The 17,430-nt window shown below is 35.8% G+C and overlaps 2 protein-coding genes across 2 annotated transcripts in view; both read left to right on the top strand.

The window, feature by feature from the left end:
• The first annotated feature begins 454 nt into the window (after window positions 1-454).
• LOC128237360 (integumentary mucin C.1-like) lies at window positions 455-8,412 on the top strand. The gene is made up of 9 exons (XM_052952809.1): window positions 455-668; window positions 1,987-2,025; window positions 2,697-3,038; window positions 3,400-3,522; window positions 4,960-5,073; window positions 5,570-5,608; window positions 5,726-6,166; window positions 6,616-6,703; window positions 7,418-8,412. The coding sequence occupies exons 1-9, from the start codon at window positions 605-607 to the stop codon at window positions 7,500-7,502; spliced, it is 1,335 nt and encodes a 444-aa protein (XP_052808769.1). The 5' UTR covers window positions 455-604; the 3' UTR covers window positions 7,503-8,412.
• Window positions 8,413-12,353: 3,941 nt separating this feature from the next.
• Window positions 12,354-17,430, top strand: part of LOC128237359 (mucin-2-like) — a 29,192-nt gene continuing 24,115 nt past the window's right edge. The window contains exons 1-4 of the mRNA XM_052952808.1: window positions 12,354-12,378; window positions 13,820-13,858; window positions 14,257-14,598; window positions 15,751-15,873. Coding sequence (XP_052808768.1) covers window positions 14,265-14,598; window positions 15,751-15,873 — 457 coding nt within the window. The 5' untranslated portion in view covers window positions 12,354-12,378; window positions 13,820-13,858; window positions 14,257-14,264. The remainder of the gene's footprint in view (window positions 12,379-13,819; window positions 13,859-14,256; window positions 14,599-15,750; window positions 15,874-17,430) is intronic.

Here is a 17,430-nt window from a genome sequence, read left to right as displayed (position 1 = left end):
AATCATTGGGGCAAGTTATTTCTCAAAAGTGGTCAGTTTCAATTTGCCTGTTATTCCCATTGGTGGCAGTATTAGTCGGAGATATATAACTAATTTTTAAACAAACAACCTATTTTACCATTTAAACTGATACTGTCTCCTGTGGTCATTCTTTAAATTTCCTGACTCAAGTATATTGACGGAGTTTCAAACAAAGATATTTTTTTTAAATCCCAGAGTCAGGTTTGTAAAAAGTATTTTGGGGTAACAAAGCATAGTTTAACATTGTAAGTAGTTTAAAAAAAAAAAAACAAGTCACTGAAATTTATTGTATGCGTGCAAGTAGCCCACGTGAACTGTAGTGGTTAAGCGGGAAGCCCGCCTCTTGAAAGCCGGAAGTTTTCTGTTCACGTCAAGATGGAGAGATAGAAGCGCCTTTTCCGGCCTGTGCATCCCTGTATATGTACAGACGTCTGTTTGAGGAGAAAGACTTGCTGGTTAAGTACTCCTATAATGGCAGTTAATTGTTCACTTGAAATTATTGCGATTTAAATACGCTGTGGTGTTTAAAGTATGCACTTTCGTTGTGTCACAATAATCTTGAAAATGTATTTAAGATAGATTAATGATGAAGTTTGTGATGGAAAAATTAGCACATATTTTTCTGCTATTTCTAAGCTTCGACAATGGTAAGTGTTATCTACAGAAACATTTAATTGCATGGTCTTTGCCAGCACATATGTCGTTTTGCAGGTCATTTTACCATGATTAACTTTTCAAACAGTTTAAAAATAACAATTATAAAATACCAAAAAGGAACAGTTTACGAATTCTGAAATACAATTCAATTGTAACGACCGTGTAACAGAAAAATGAGCTACAGTATCTAGACATTTATTTACAACTACTTGACTGAAAAACGTTCTTACAATACTGTGCATATTAATAACAGCATTGCTAGTAATACGTTGCGTTTATATGCCGGACATTTACCCCCGATGCCAAATATACCAACGAGTGGAAAAGCTTGGACACGTTATTATGGCAATTGGATGACCACTGGATATTTCAAATAAGTTGCTGTTTGTTTGTGTTGAAAAGTACAAACAATAAAGCTAATATTTCTAACGTGATTTGTTAATGTCTGCATTTAAAACTACTCTAATGCATTTAGCGGTCAAGTTTGCGGTCATTTCAGGAAAATAATATAGAAGTCTGTATATTGCGAGAAGAAAATGTCATCTTTAAAGAAACATTTTAACTTAACATGTTCATGTTTGTTTCATTCATACATAATTCGATTTATGTATGTGTTTGCACCTGGTAACTTCCTAAACATTAGCTGAGTGCGATATATTTTCATTACATGCACATATTATATTTGAACACGTTAGTACTACATGTTGATAGCATATTAACCTTAAAGAAAGAACTAATAGCCAAACTTGAAAACAACTAGTCTAAATCAGACATGAACATGGTAGTTCAAACATATCAGTCCTTGTAGAAACAGTTTGATGAGTAGATAAAGAAGACAAAATACATGTAATAACAATTTTATTTATAGTAATTTCCTTCCATTATTATGTTATATTTGTCAATTATTTACTATAAATTCCTGCCAAAATCAAAACACACCGATGGGCAAATCAATTACTGCGTTGAAAGACATAAAATTACCAAGGGAATAAGTTTATCCCACAGCCAAACTTGGGCTATGTTGCCCCCGTGGGTATTTGCGTTAATGTACACATGTTTTCTCCTATGGTAAATTTGTCCAAGTAGGGCATATTTACCTCCGCTAGTAAATTTCGGCATATAAACGCAACATAAACTTTCGTATGTATAAGTATTTTAGAAAATTAAATTGCGTATGAAAGATAAACAAATGCTTTAAAATTTACCAACCGTATTTAAAAAAAAAAGAAATTAATTCTTCGCTGCCTATTTTTCCGAAAACACAATATTATTTTACGCATTAAATAACGGTAACCTTTATTTTGCCAGGCTACTGTGGCTGTTCGGGAAATGTTAACCAGACTAAAGGTAGGGTTTGCTGTATAACGTTTTTTGATTATTTGACTGAGCTAAATCAACTGTTACTGACATCCAAGGTTGTCTATATATAGGCACATACATTGTCACTCATCATACCTATAGGTGGCAGTATTGTCACAGCTCAGTGGAAAACGCTTGGACGTATATATTTATATATCACGCCTCCAACATATATATAACACAACGCCAGTCACGCGGTGACCCCATATTTTTACATATTGGGTCACTAAATTTATATCGTACCAAAACGGCGTCTACTTTTCGATTCCGCAGAATATTCCGATGAATAAATCAAACATTTAAACAGGTTGTCGACGTGATATATACGTTACGGGGTTAAAAGGTGACCCGATATGGGATATACAGGGCGCAGAAAACCATATTCGCCCCGTTTCGTCGCCCCGTATATCCCATATCGGGTCACCTAATAATTCCGTAACTTAAAACATTTAAATGAACGAAACAAAAACTGAAAAGATCCCCAAAAGACATGCTACATGACGCAGACATGTACGGTTTGTAAAGTGATTCCAACCAAAAATACTGTAACTAAACATAATTTTTTGGGAAGTTTTTGCAATGACCGACTAGGTACTGTATACTATATTTCATAGTATGACCTCACAGTGGTATTCAAACGTCCAAATTACTACTTCCAGTGATCAAAATGTGCACAGCCGGCACGATAAAGGGACCGGAAGTCTACATAGACACATCAGAGGCCCGTCGAACTATGAACATCCGGTCGTCTGTTTGTCATTGCACAGCTACATTCACAGACCTATTGTTTTATTCTCTAAGTATTACGGGCCCTTCTGGAACGTGCGGTTCCCTTTTTAAATTTAAAAATCCAAGCGACAATAGCTCCAAAACATCACAAGAAGAGTGTTCATCTAAAGAGCATAGGACCGTCAAAGTTGGGGCTAAAATGATCGTTAATATCACATTGGACAAACTTCACCAACCATTTGAGGCGGAATTTTGTGCACTCATGAAGCCAGGTAACTCATTTCGCTTATAATACATAACACTGGTAGTGGTTGTCCAGTTAGCACCGTAGTTTCACCTAAGCGTCCCGGGCTCAAGGCATGTTTACAGACGTAAAACGATCGTAGCCCCGAAATATCATACAGCACATCTCAAGTTCGAAAGATACTGTATGTATATCATTTATCCGATATTCTCTCTTTTTGTCGTGTTTGCATTAATTTAATACTAATCAGTAGCCTCACTAATTTTAATTATTGAACGGTAATTAAATTTTGATATGGTTTTAGACAGTTCTGTAATACACCCATTGCAGGTGCAGTAACTATTACTTATTAAAGATCATTAATATATTTATGTATATGACTGCTCCAGATCTATGCGGCGCGAAAGAGTTCCAGTGCGAAGGAGATGGAACGTGTATTGATAAGGAGTTCAGATGTGACCAACAGCCGGACTGCCTCGACGAGTCCGATGAAAAGGACTGTAAAAACACAGGTAATCGACTGGACTCGGACTGCTATTTACCCGTCCTTTCAAAGAGAAACCATTGATCGACCTATTCCGTTATTCTCCATTTATTATATAAGAACAAAATGGGTGCTTCGCAATTAATGCAATGGAATGGGTCAGTCTTTGGTATCCGACGCTGAGAGGACTAAGTACACTTTGCGCCTAACTAAGGTTTAAACGCAGTATAAACTGCGACCCGAGCGTTGTCGGCAAACTCAGAGTTGTAACCCAAATAGCAGTCCGTGCCTCAATGGGGGTACAAACTATTAATACAGTGTCAACCATAAAGTATCTGAGGCCGCACTTGTTACACCCCCCTTATTTATTGGTACTCAAAATAGGTCCCAGGCCGCATCGGGTAAAAACTCTGTAAACAGTGGAATTCGAAGTGCACCCCAGTTACCGCTGGGTACAAATCTGTAAACAGCGGAATTCGAAGAGCATCCCAGGAAACGTCGGGTACAAACTCTGTAAACAGTTAGAAACACAGAGCATCCCAGGAACCGCCGGGTACAAACTCTTTAAACTGTGGGACAAAAGGAGCATCAAAGGACCGGTGGAGGTAAAATATAAACAGTGGGACACAAAAAAGATCCCTCGAACCGTCGGTACAAACTCTGTAAACAGTGGGACCCACAGAGCATCCCTAGAACCGTCGGGACTGTATACAGTGGAACCCAAACTCCATACACATTGAGACACAAAAACATCCCGATACCCTTCGGGTGTAAACTCAATACACAGTAAGACACAAAGAGCATCCCAATGCCCTTCGCTTGTAAACTCCATACACATTAAAGAACAAAAAACATCCAAATACCCATCTATTGAAACTCCATACACAGTTAAGAACAAAGAGCATCCAAATACCCTTCGGTTGTAAACTCCATACACAGTTAGACCCAAAGAGCATCCCAATACCGTTCGGTTGTAAACTCCATACACAGTTAAGAACAAAGAGCATCCAAATACCCATCGGGTGTAAACGCCATACACAGACCCAAAGCGCATTAAATGACCTATCGGGTGCAAGTTTTGCATCCCGTAAAGACACATGGTATTTCCGAGTTGATTTTGTCACTTGATACAAACCCTGTATACTCTAGAAGTCCGCAACTGTTGCAGTTTGTTGCTGTTGTTGATTTGTTTAAGCACTTAAAAAAACATGGTGTTATGTTAGGCCATATAGTTATCTTGTTGGCTTACAAGTGATATACATATATGCATGCTTTTAAACATAAAGGCAAAATTATTATACGAGCCTTACAATAATTGCTTAACGCAAACTTGTATGCATACTTTGTTATAAATGATTCAAATGATTTCTCTTGCAATATTCATTATACAGTGGTTTTCAAGTTTATCAAACTTAAAAAAAAGTAATTGAAATGTATAACTGATCAAACTGTTTCCTTTTTCTAGCCGTGTGTTCTGAGAACATGGACGCCTGTATGGACGGGAATGGTTGCTTCCGAGAGTCGGATCGCTGTGACAACGTGTCGACTTGTGCAGATCACACGGACGAGAAAGACTGTGGTGTGTAATATTCCACGTATATAATAGTATAGATGTAAAGGTTCTAAAAAATTAGAGAGCTTCTTTTTCTAAAAACAATGAAAATATATATTATCTTGATCAGAGGAGACAATTGTTTGTGGACGAATGAAAGTGTCACAGAATTTTTCTGTACCGGTGCCATCATACAGCATTAAAGTAAAACGATTCATTAATTTGTAATTGTAATTCAATTCTCATTAAACAAAAGAAGTTAATATACAAATAATGAATGTCCGTTCTGAATGCCTGTGACTATGTATCGCAGTGAAGTTACATTTGTAACTCGGAGACGAACTCGTGTTGTAGGTCGTCCTAAACGTTCGTGTCGTAGGTCGTACTAAATTAATGTATATCCAATTTAGCGTTTGAACTTATCAAGTGTTGAGGAAAAAAATCTATTGGAGGAAATGCAGGTATTCGATACTAAAATATCCGTTTCAGCATACTTAACACATATATGCATGTTTATTTACAGGACTTCAAAATGGGCAAAACGACACACAAGGAAGGCATGGTACGTTTTAACTATCCAGATACATATTTTTTATTAATATCGCTGTCATATTAATACAAACATTTTTTGGAAAATGATGTAATAAATTATCAATTGTGTGATTGTCTATATAAACAGATACCAATACCGGACCTTCAATAAAAGTTGAATGTTTTGAAAGCCAGCATTTTTCCACTACCACCACAACCACTACCACCACCACCACCACAACAACAACAACTACAACACCAACTACAACAACTACCACAACAACAACACCTTCATCAACAACAACCCCAACAACAAAACCTACGACAACAACAAAACCAACGACAACACCAACAACAACGAGGACAACAGCAGCAGCCACAATCACTTCCACTTTAACACCGACGGCAAAGGCGACAACGACACCACCACTAACATCTACAAACGATATCTGGTCAGCAGAGTCAACAACCACACCAAATGTTATGGACGAAAGCACTGAAGACAGGAGTAACAAGGGTGTTTCACCTGGTTCGAAGACTCATGCAGAGCCAACAGTGGCCCCTAAATCATCCCTTATTACTAATCCATGTAAGTACACTCAGTGCTGTGACGTATCTTGCAAAGTTTATGAATGCATCAATCATGTATGCTAGCTTTGGATACAATGTTAAATAAAATAATCATGTTGACATTGATCTAGTGGTATCGGTTTCCTTCTCTCACACGATAGGTTGTGGGTTTGATCCCCACCAGTGGTATTTTCCCATTGCCTCACGAAATGGACATCAATACTGATTTGTATTCAGAAAACGGAATCAGCTTAAGTCAAATCGCGACTGTATAAATTAGTATAAACTAGGTATAAGAACCTTGATCTGCATGTTCATCCTAATACGAAAACGTTTGCTTTCAATGGTTATTTTAAGGGTCTATTGTCTGCCTATCAATCAGGAGGTTGTGAAACTATTGACTATCGGTGATTAAAAAACGATCAATGATCTGTTAATAATGGAAAAGTCGCATGCTTATTTCTTCAGACATTATAGCAGGGATCGCTGTTTTGGCTGTGGTAGCGTTAGCCGGGACCATTTGTATAGCAGCGGCCATTCGAAAACGGATAAAGGCGTATGTGTTTCTATTTATTAAACAATAAAAGTACATGCAGTTATTTGTTCAAAACTGATTCTTTGAAATATAAGTAATTCTTTGCACCCAATATTTCGCTCTGCTTAAACCTCTTTTTCTTAGGAATGTAGTTAAATTAACCAGCATATTTCTATCATTGCTCGGTACAATTTATATAGACTCGTGCTTTCTCTTATGCTAGATATAAAACAATATGGTGGTGATGTGTAAGTTCATTTATTTTTGCACTCGACGAGTGCTTCGATTTGAATGTCATTCATATTAGGTTTTTGAAACATAGTGCACAGACAGAATGTATTTCTGGTTACATGTACCCTGGTTCTTTAACTTGCATCTGTGAAAAGGACTGTCGCAATGACCTACCATTTCACCATTTAACATTCCTCTAGGAAGACGATAAGTATATATTTAGTGGCGTGGAATCGAACCTGCGATCTTTTGGATTGACCGTCAAATGTGTTACTACTATACAATTGATCCGCTACTAAGCGATAGTCCCGAATGTTTGACTTTATATGGCCCTAGAAGTCTGACACATGTTTTTTATCGTCGCATTGTTTACATTTTCTCAACGATGTTTCCATGTATTGTTAAAAACGATGTACGTATGTTAAAAAAGTTGAAATATTTCCATATTTTCCTATTAACTGTGCAACGATAATAATAGGTTATGTTCCTATTGATTTATTTCAGACAACAATCTAGAAACATAACCAACCCCGATCTGTGGATACCTAACAAAGAGGGTCCAAATGAGATGCAGTCATTTGACAAATGAGGAGACTGAATATTGTTTTAAATATTTATGAAATCACTGTTAACAAGAAGTATCATTATAGGTAGACAATATTGTTTTTATTGAACACTTGCTTGAACTGGATGCATTTCAGTGAATTCAGCGTATGATTACTGATTCTGCGTTATTTTAAGCATAATATAATTAACAACGATTATGAAGAAAGTTACGATAACTTATACTAAGTCATTCTCGTTAGCACGATATTGCGCGACAGTCTGGTCTTGTTTTGGTGGGGGAAACCGGAGATTCAGGACCCCCCCCCCCCACCCCACCCGCACACACACCCACACACACACACATACACACACACACACACACTTTATTTTGATTCTGCGTTAGGTAAACAGGGAATAAATAAACTGGTTATAATTATTATATTAATTTTCATTTAAAAGCATATATATACATATATATATATGTCATGCTTTTCGATGAAATATGGAGCATTATCAGTGAAATAACAATAATTCCAATTCATTGCTTGCAGGGAAATTATCAACTTTTGGGACTAGATGTTTACGAATGGTAGTTACTTCCCTTAGATCACAAAATTGTTCTTCCCTTGCCAATATACATGTTCACTTATTGCGTCTGCAACACTTTTGGCAACTGTAAAAAATATAAAAAATCATAATAATATGTTATTTCAAAATCGATGAAATTATACGGAAGTGACTATTATCTCATGCTTGGTAACATTTTTGACAAAGATGATTTTCTAAGTAGTGCATTTGAGATTGAACAAGATGATGAAACACAGCAAGAAAAACAACAGTCTTACTACAAGAAAATAATCAATGCTGATAGAAACATGACAAAAGAACCATCAAAAGAATGTTGATCGGGTTTTTGTAGAAATTGTAAATAAAAATACTGTGAAGAAAACGGAGATTTATCGAATTGTTTTCCGCCAATTTTTATGTCACCAGGGAGAAGGCAATAGGAGCATGCAATTTATTATGCCTGGCCAATTGAATGACTGCTGGAATGAGTTAATCATCCATATACATTCGATAAAGATAGAATACAGGTAAAAACAATGTATAGCAATGGTTATTGTACTGCACAAATAATTTAGCAATATTATTAATTAAAAACTACAATCACAAAAATACAAATTCCGAAAACAATCAAAAACATGAATTGGAAAAATGAGATTTAAGATGATGAAACTAAAATATTTTTTAAGATAAATTTTAAAGCCAAAATAGTTAAGAAGATATTTCAACAAGAATTGAATAAAAAATAGACCAATTCAAGTGAATGGATATTATTTAACACCGGAAAGGCAAACTTTGCAACGTCTTCCGTGTCTCTCAACACGGTTACGACCTTAACACCCGTTTCCACATGTAGTTTATGGCAAGATATGCGAAGCTGTGTAAATATTTTAGAAGAAGAAAATGTGACTGTATATCTGAACTTAGATACGTTACATATTCAAAGTCAGTCTTCAACTCGTTATAAACCGTTAACACAGAATTCGTTTGTAAATGGATTTTCAAATTCTGTATATAACCGTCTTTAAGCCTTTGCTGAAACTCATTTAAAAACAGTTAAGAGATATTTATAAGAGATGCATTCTTCCAAATGTCATCAAAACCGTTTGTATGTATTATCTTTTTAACATCAACGAACCAGCTATGTGTGTTAGCTTTTAAATAACGCAATAATTCCATATAACATGGAATTGTAAAAGATAATAATTTTACCAAGAACTTGATTATACGAACATAACGATAAACAAATGATGAAAATCATCTTAATTTCCCATATACTGCAACATTGCTTGATGACAGTTTAAAACACAGTATACGTTTACAAATCTTAATTTTGTAAAGCCCCACACTTCAGATGAATAATTAAGAAACTCATCAAACAATTGACATTTCGTTTGTCACTGATTCTTTTAAGTTATATAATAGAACGTTCATTGTTTTTAAGGCCTTCACATATAATCCACAATCATTATCCACAATTTCTATATTGTCTTGTCGTATTTCCAAGTCTTATTCGCACGAACATTTTCACGACGTCTGAAGAACAATTCCATGGTTTGGTTGACGACACTCTATAAACAAATCTATCACAATATACTTTAAGATTGTCCAGAGTTAATAGCATCTCTTTCGGCGTTGCAGCAAATATCGCCATGTCGTTTGCATACAACAACAATATCAAAGTTATATCCTATAGAGAAATGCCACTAGTTATACTTGTATGAAGATATAGCTCTATGTCTTCAACAAACATGGACGAAAATTTCGGCGACATGTATCCCCTTGATTCAGACTATATGTTGCAAAGTTTAACCGTTGCCATTACGAAAGTTTACATAGATATTATTGTTCTCATTATCTTGATACCTAATGTATGCATTTTAGCCGTAGAGCATGCCGGCTGACACTGTTAAAACATTTGTGCATGTCGATAAAGGAACAGTACAGACGTTTTCTATTATTAAACATATGTTCAAATATCGATTGGAGACACACTATAGCGTCCGTTGTAGAAAACCCCTTTCTTAACTCAAACTCGGAATCCGAAATGATGTCATTCTTTGCTGATCGAATAATTAAACGATTAATAATTGCCGATGCACATATTTTTGCCAGACAACTTGTGAATGTTATTCGATCCATTATTATTGTTCACATTCGAGTAATCCCCCTTTTTAACACTGAGACTATAATTCTTTGAAAACTCCCGATGATATTACGAGATAAATTATGTCCGTTATGTGGACCGATAGGATGTCGCGAGTTTATATAAAATATTCATGTATCAAATCGTCGGATAACACTGCTAGCCCATGTTTTTTAATTCCGTATAGCACCATTCACTTCTTGCACAGTTCTATCGGCTTCAAGCTCCTCGTAAATGGCATCATTTATTGGTAAGTCCTTGTCCCGAAAATGTTCACTCTCATTCTCCCTTACTTAAAATGTTCCAGGAACTCCACTGCATCCAAAGATTGACCTTTATTTTTTTCCCTTTTCACCAAAATACTTCCGAAAATCTTTTGGGCGCTTTGATATAAGACTCGATTTTTTTTTCTCATTTTTATGTTTAAACGCTCTCTTTTTACCTCATATCTGTCGAACGCCCTCTTTTAGCCTTATATCTGTCGCACACTTTTAATAGACCGACCAAGTTAATTGTCCCTTTTCCTTTTCTAAACGTTAAACCACGGACTAACAACCTCATTTGTAAAGTCTGTAATTCACCGAACAGTCTTATCAATCGAGTTTTGGTCACTCGTAGTCACTGTTTCAAGTAATCTATTAGAATTCGACATGTTTGCATTTATTACTCATCTTTTCTCCTGTGGAAAGCTGTCGGACCAATTAACCCGACTTACTCCCCCTTGATTCAACGAGTCCTTTATTGTTTACCCCTTGCCCATTCAATTAAGGTGTTGGCGTTATGTTGAAAGAGCAGTTGGTGTATGAACCATGTCGAAATACGGTATTAAATCAATTGCATTTCTTTGGAAGTTAACATCGGATGAAACGACAGTGGCGGTGGGTGGTGTAACGTGTTTAGCAATGGGGACTTTCATTAAAGCAACTGAACTCTTTCTTTTGGCCGTTGTTGGTTTCTCTGAAAATGTTCCTTCTTTCATTTCCTTGGTTCCATGTTTTGTTAAATTATCAGATGTTTTAGATTCACCAAATGGCGAGTCAAAATCCAAAATAAATTCTCATTATTATCATCTTATATTTGTACACGTGTTCCCGCCATAATGAAATCAAACCCTTCATTAAAAACGACCAAAATATCGTTGCTGATTTTGTTTTAACTGCTAGACTGCAGTTTTGCTGTTCCCCAGTTAATATACTACGATTTCATTGAAAAAAGAAGTTCCGTGGTGAAAATGACCCGCCCAATAGTAGTAGAATGACAGGACAGAAGTGCCCAACAAAAGGCACGCGATTTTGATGGGAAAAGTTATCCAAAATACATGACTCTTGAAAAATTGATAAACAGCAACCATCGTAATAAGAAGGGAAGTGTTCATGTAAATATTTCCTTTTTAAATTCCCTACTTGGGTCCCTCAAAACTATATATTTACAATCATTAAATGCTAATATCGCAGGGAATAATTATTTATTTTCATTCTATCAAAGAATGCTTAGCCTACGGTCCATTTCATCAAGAGCTCTAAGATTAGTTTCTTATCTTAGACATTTTGTCAACAGTGCAAGACAACGGTTGCAGATTACAACATCCACATGTTAAAACACCTCCAGATTACCCCCCCCCCCCCACCCCAACAAGAAAATGGCTGAGTGTGACTCACAAATAAATTTAGTACAGTGATTTCAAATCTCCTAATGATATGGTTCTTAATTAAAGGGTGAATACGTTCTTGGGTACCATATTATTATTTTGCATTCAATAACTTAAAACAGAACCTGGGATAAGAGAAATTTCAGCACAATCACTGTGACCTATTCTCGAATTTTCTCAGAAGTAGTAAGTTTCAATTTATTTGTTATTCCCATGGTGGCAGTTTTAGTCAGTGATATTTATTTATGGTTAGAATAAACGACCTTTTTAACTATTTTTAATGGTACTGCCTCCTGTGCCCATTTTTAAGTTCTCGACGCTAGTATTTGACCGAACTTGAGAGAAATGAAAAAAACACAATCCCAAAGTAAGATATAAAACAGGGTTTATACCAAGTATTTTGAGTAACAATGCAATATTTAACATTTCAAGTAGATTACAAAATTCAAAAACATTTTCTGTAGCCCACTTGAATCCTATTCCTTGAGAGGGAAGCCTGCATCTTGAACGCCAGAATTGTTCTGTCCACGTCAAGATGCAGATATAGAAGCGCCATTTCCGGTCTGTACATCTCTGTGTTTGTACAGATTTCTGCTTGAGAAGAAATAATTTCCGTTTAAGTATTCCTTTAATGGGAGTTAATTGCTCACTTGAAACAATCGCTATTTGAATAATTGGTGATGTTTAAAGTTCATTGTGTAACAATAATCATGGTAATATATTGAAGACGGATTAATTATAAAGTTTGTGATGAAAAATTTACTACATACATTTCTGTTATTTCTAAGCTTCATAGACAGTGGTAAGTGTTATCTTCAGAAAAATATCATTGCATTGTCTTTACCAATACACATGACATCTTTCAAGTCATTTAATCGCAATTAGTCCAATTTTTCGAACAGTTTAAAGATAAAAAAAAATTGTAAAAAGATTATTACAGACCAAAAACTGAAATACATTTCAAATTATAAGACGGTGTTACAGAAAAATGGGTCTGTCGTATCTAGATATTTTTTATTACAACTTCTTCACTGAAATAAGTTTTTAGAATAATATACAAATATTTTAACGGCATTGATAATAATATGTTTCGTCTATTTGCCGGACATTTGCCCCCGTTGTCGTATATACCAACGATGGCGAATGTCAGGACGCGTTTATATGGCAATTCGGAACACTGAATATTTCAAATGAAATGCAAATCATTCGTGTTGAAAAGTACAAACGATATAGCTAGTATTTCTAACGTTTGATGTCCATATCCGTATTAACTATCGCTTTTATTCACGATAATATATAATGTTGCATGGAAATTTGTGTATTGAGAAAGAAATGTCATATATAAGGAATCATTTTAACTTCAAGTCCATGTTTGTTTCACTCTGAAATAAAATGATTTGCATATGTGGTTAAACCTGGTTATTTCCTAAATAAGCTCAGTGCGATAGTTTTTAATTACATGTTCATATTCAATAACGTTAGTTTTACATTTTGATAGCATATGAGCCTCAACGAAAAGAAAATCCAAACTTGAAAACAAAATATCTAAATCAGACATGAACATGGCAGGTCAAACATATCCGTCCTTTCAGAAACAATCTAATGAGAAATAAACTTTACAGAATAATTACAAATGTAGTTATAGGCATTTACTGCATTTATTTTATTTTATTTGTCAATTATTAAATGTAAAATCATGCAAAAGAACTCAGAGGACAAATCAATTGCTGCGTTTATATGGCATGATATTACCACGGGAGTGAAAGTATCCCTACTCGAGATTTGGGGTACATTTGCCACCGAGAGTAAAGCTTGTCATACAAATGCAACATAAACCTTATTATTTATTTATGCATTTTAGGAAAACAATATATTGCGCGAATATGTAAACAAAGGCTTTAAAATCTACCAACCGTATTTATTTAAGTAAAGAATTCTTTGCTGCCCATTTTTGCAGACAATTATTGTTTACGTTTTGTTTAACGCACCTTTATTTTGCCAGGCCACTGCGGCTGTCCGGAAAATGTTAACCAGACAAAAGGTAGGGTTTGCTGTAAAACATTATTATTATGTGACTGAGATAGATCAATTGTTACTGACATTCAAGGGTTATCTTTATAGGCACATACATTGTCACTCATCATACCTATAGGTAGCAGTATAATCACATTGGAAAATATCTTTTTGACATAATAATATACAATAATATAACATGATAAGAATCACTATCTCTTACTGATTTTGTCACCCATATGAATAAAAGGATACACAACAGCTGAATGCAGCAGACACGAGCCAATGTTTTGTAAACTCATTCCAAACAAAACTACTGTAACTAAACAGAATTGTTAGGGTGTTGTTGTTTTTTGCAATTACCGACTTGTAGTGTATACTATATTTGTCACAGTGGTATTCAAACATCCAAATTACTACTTCCAGTGATCAAAATGTGCACAGCCGGCACGATTAAGGGACCGGAAGTCTTCATAGACACATTAGAGGCCCGTCGGACAATGAACATCCGGTCGTCTGTTTGTCACTGCACAGCAACATTCAAAGGCGTATCGTTTTATTCTCTTAATATTACGGGCCCTTCTGAAATGTGCGGTTCCCTTTTCAAATTTGAACATCCAAGCGACCATAGCTCCAATAATTCACAAGAAGATTGTTCATTTAAAGAACTTAGGACCATCAAAGTTGGGAGTGAAATGATCGTTAATATCACATTGGAAAAACTTCACCAACCATATGTGGCAGACTTTTGTGCACTCATGAACGCAGGTATTTTTATTCTAATCATAGCAAACATCATTAGTGTAGTAGGATTGCAGTTCTATGATACACATTACGGTCCTCATTACCTGCGATTCTTGCGACAATGGAAACATATTTGCATGAGTATGACGATCATAGCCTCGAAATATCATACAAAAATCTCAAGCTCGCACGATAATTAACATAACGCGGCCTGTCAGTCAAACTAGCCAGTCGATGCACGACTGACCGACCAACGTTTAGATAAGACGGGGCTCATCAGTTGCCAAATGATATTCGCCATGACTTCTGACGATCTGCTCTTAACATCAGAAGTATATATAAAATGACAAATTTGCATATGATATGGATATTAATACATTGAAAAAAACCAGTAAGGTGGTTATATAAATAATAATGATTCATTTAACTTGTATAACACAGGTGACTTTTAACGGAGAAAGGAAGAAAAACAGCGAAATTCATTGCGTTGTGACTTTTGTAAAGGAAATTAATACAAGTTTTGTTTCCCTGACTTTGTGTTTTAAAAAAGAGATAACCTTTCTACTGTCAGAATTTTCCGATGTTATTTATAAATAAATTCTTTAACAGTTTAGACACTAAATTTCCACTTAAATCATGCTTTGCATTCAATTAAAATTAATAAACTAATTCAATTTTTTGCTTGCTTTTTTGTTACGTATTGCCTTGTTCCATGCATTTTTTATCTGATTGTCAATTATAGCTTCTATATTATTATCTTCTGCGTCTGCGTACTTGTCTGAAGGCCCTTACTATGCGGTCACCTGACACTGTACATAGGCGTAGCCTTATCGCTATCGGCATCGTGTCAATTGTATTTATAGTATATGCGATATTATCTCTTTTGTCATGTTTGCATTAATTCAATACTAATCAGGAACATGCGGTATTTAAATATATTCACATTGTTAGATTTTACAGTGCAATAAGTAGCGTGCGGTATTTAAATAAATGCACGTTAGATCTTACAGCGCAAAAAGTAGCGTTCGGTATTCAAATAAAAACACGTGATTAAGTGATGATGTGTTACTAAACAGTTCAGTACTACACCTACTGCCCTTGTGATAACATCTCGTCGGTACATTAAATATTCCTTATATAACATAATTTATATTAGTATTTATATGACTGCTCAAGATCTATGCGGCGCGGAAAACTTCCAGTGCAAAGTAGATGGAACGTGTATCAATAAGGAATTCAGATGTGATCAAGAGCCGGACTGCCTTGACGATTCCGATGAAATGGACTGTGAAAACACAGGTAATCAACCGGACTCGGACTGCCATATGCCATTACTTTAAAATGGAAACCATCGATAGACCCATTTCCGATACTTATGAAATGGGAGAGTCAAATGGATGTAATGGAATGGGTCAGTCTTTGGTATCCGACGCTATGGGGATACAGATTAAATACACTTTGCGTTTCATTGGGGTTTAAACGCAGTATTCACTGCGCTCTCAAAGGTTGTTCGTGCTCAATGGATGTCCGAACTCCATATGCGTCAATACGAGCGAAATGGAATACTTACTATGAGTACATTGCTATACCACTGTTTGTCCGAATCGGTAGGGCTTCTGATATCCCATGATTTGTCCGAACTTTTTTTCGAATGACTACTAACATTCTATAATTTATCCGAGCCTTACCAGAAACAACTCAAAGAGTTTTTGGACAATTGTGTCGGTTACCAAAAAAACAACTTGTCAAACAAGTATTTAAAAGTAGGCTATGCAGATTTATTGGCTATGATAACCAGTACAGGGGAACTATTCCAGAAATGTATCAGCTATTGTCAAAATATGGGATGCTTGATATTCTGTTTAACTATTTACAGACTGGGACATTTCCACCTATGGAAATGTTAATTTCCAATGTCAATTTCAGAAACTTAGTCAAACCTATTGTCGGCCGCTTGTCCGAAGTGTTTTAAGGGAGAAAACTGGGTCATTCCTGTACGAAGTTTCCAGAAGGCAACCACAATAATCTCCCTTGTGTCGCATGTTGATGTGCACCTTAATGTCCAATAACTTTATACAGCGTTGCTATAAATGCGATTCATTGACTGAAATACTGCATAGGTTGTGTCTTTACTCGAGTACAAACTCTGTAAACAGTGAGAATCAAAGAGCATCCCAGGAACCGCCGTGTACAATCACTGTGTTAACAATGGAATCTTAGAGCATACCGGGTCCAATCGGGTAAACAATCCGTAAACAGTGAAACACAAATAGCATTCCTAGAACCAGGTACAAATTCCGTCTAAATGTGTACACAAAACACATCCAATGGCTAATATGGTACTTACTCTGTATACTCTCAAAGCTATCAAGAGTATCAAAGGAACTCTCAGTTACAAAATACATACACAGTGAGACAAAAAATGCATCACATGACCCATCGGTTGCGAACTTGATGCACAGTAAAACACAAAGAGCATCTCAAGACCCATAGGGTAAAAAAACATACACAGTGATGCAGAAATAGCATCCGAATAACCATCCGGTACAAACAACATACAAAGAGAGACATAAAAAGCATTAAAAGACCCATCAGTTACGACATCAATAAACAGTGAAACACAAAGAGCATCCAAACACTCATCGGGTATATACTTCATACACAGTAAGACAGAGCACAAAGAGCATCCCAAGACCCATCGGGTACATAATCCATACATAGTAAGACACAAAGAGCATCCCAAGACCCATCGGGTACAAAATCCATACGCAGTGATTAACAAAGAGCAACCCAAGTCATATCGTGTACAAAAGCAATACACAGTTAGCGGCAAATAGCATCCCATGCCCCATCGGG

This window comes from Mya arenaria, chromosome 6, assembly GCF_026914265.1.
Source record: "Mya arenaria isolate MELC-2E11 chromosome 6, ASM2691426v1".
Lineage (NCBI taxonomy): Eukaryota > Metazoa > Mollusca > Bivalvia > Myida > Myidae > Mya > Mya arenaria.
The sequence above is the reverse complement of the archived record's forward strand: the minus strand, read 5'-3'. Positions and strand labels throughout refer to the sequence as shown.

Bases quoted from the DNA above. Each gene is read 5' to 3' on its own strand.
- LOC128237360 (XM_052952809.1), top strand. From the start codon at position 605: ATGATGAAGTTTGTGATGGAAAAATTAGCACATATTTTTCTGCTATTT. The intron at 3,523-4,959 runs GTAATCGACTGG...TCCTTTTTCTAG, and splicing joins AAAGGACTGTAAAAACACAG to CCGTGTGTTCTGAGAACATG. The intron at 5,609-5,725 runs GTACGTTTTAAC...CTATATAAACAG, and splicing joins CGACACACAAGGAAGGCATG to ATACCAATACCGGACCTTCA.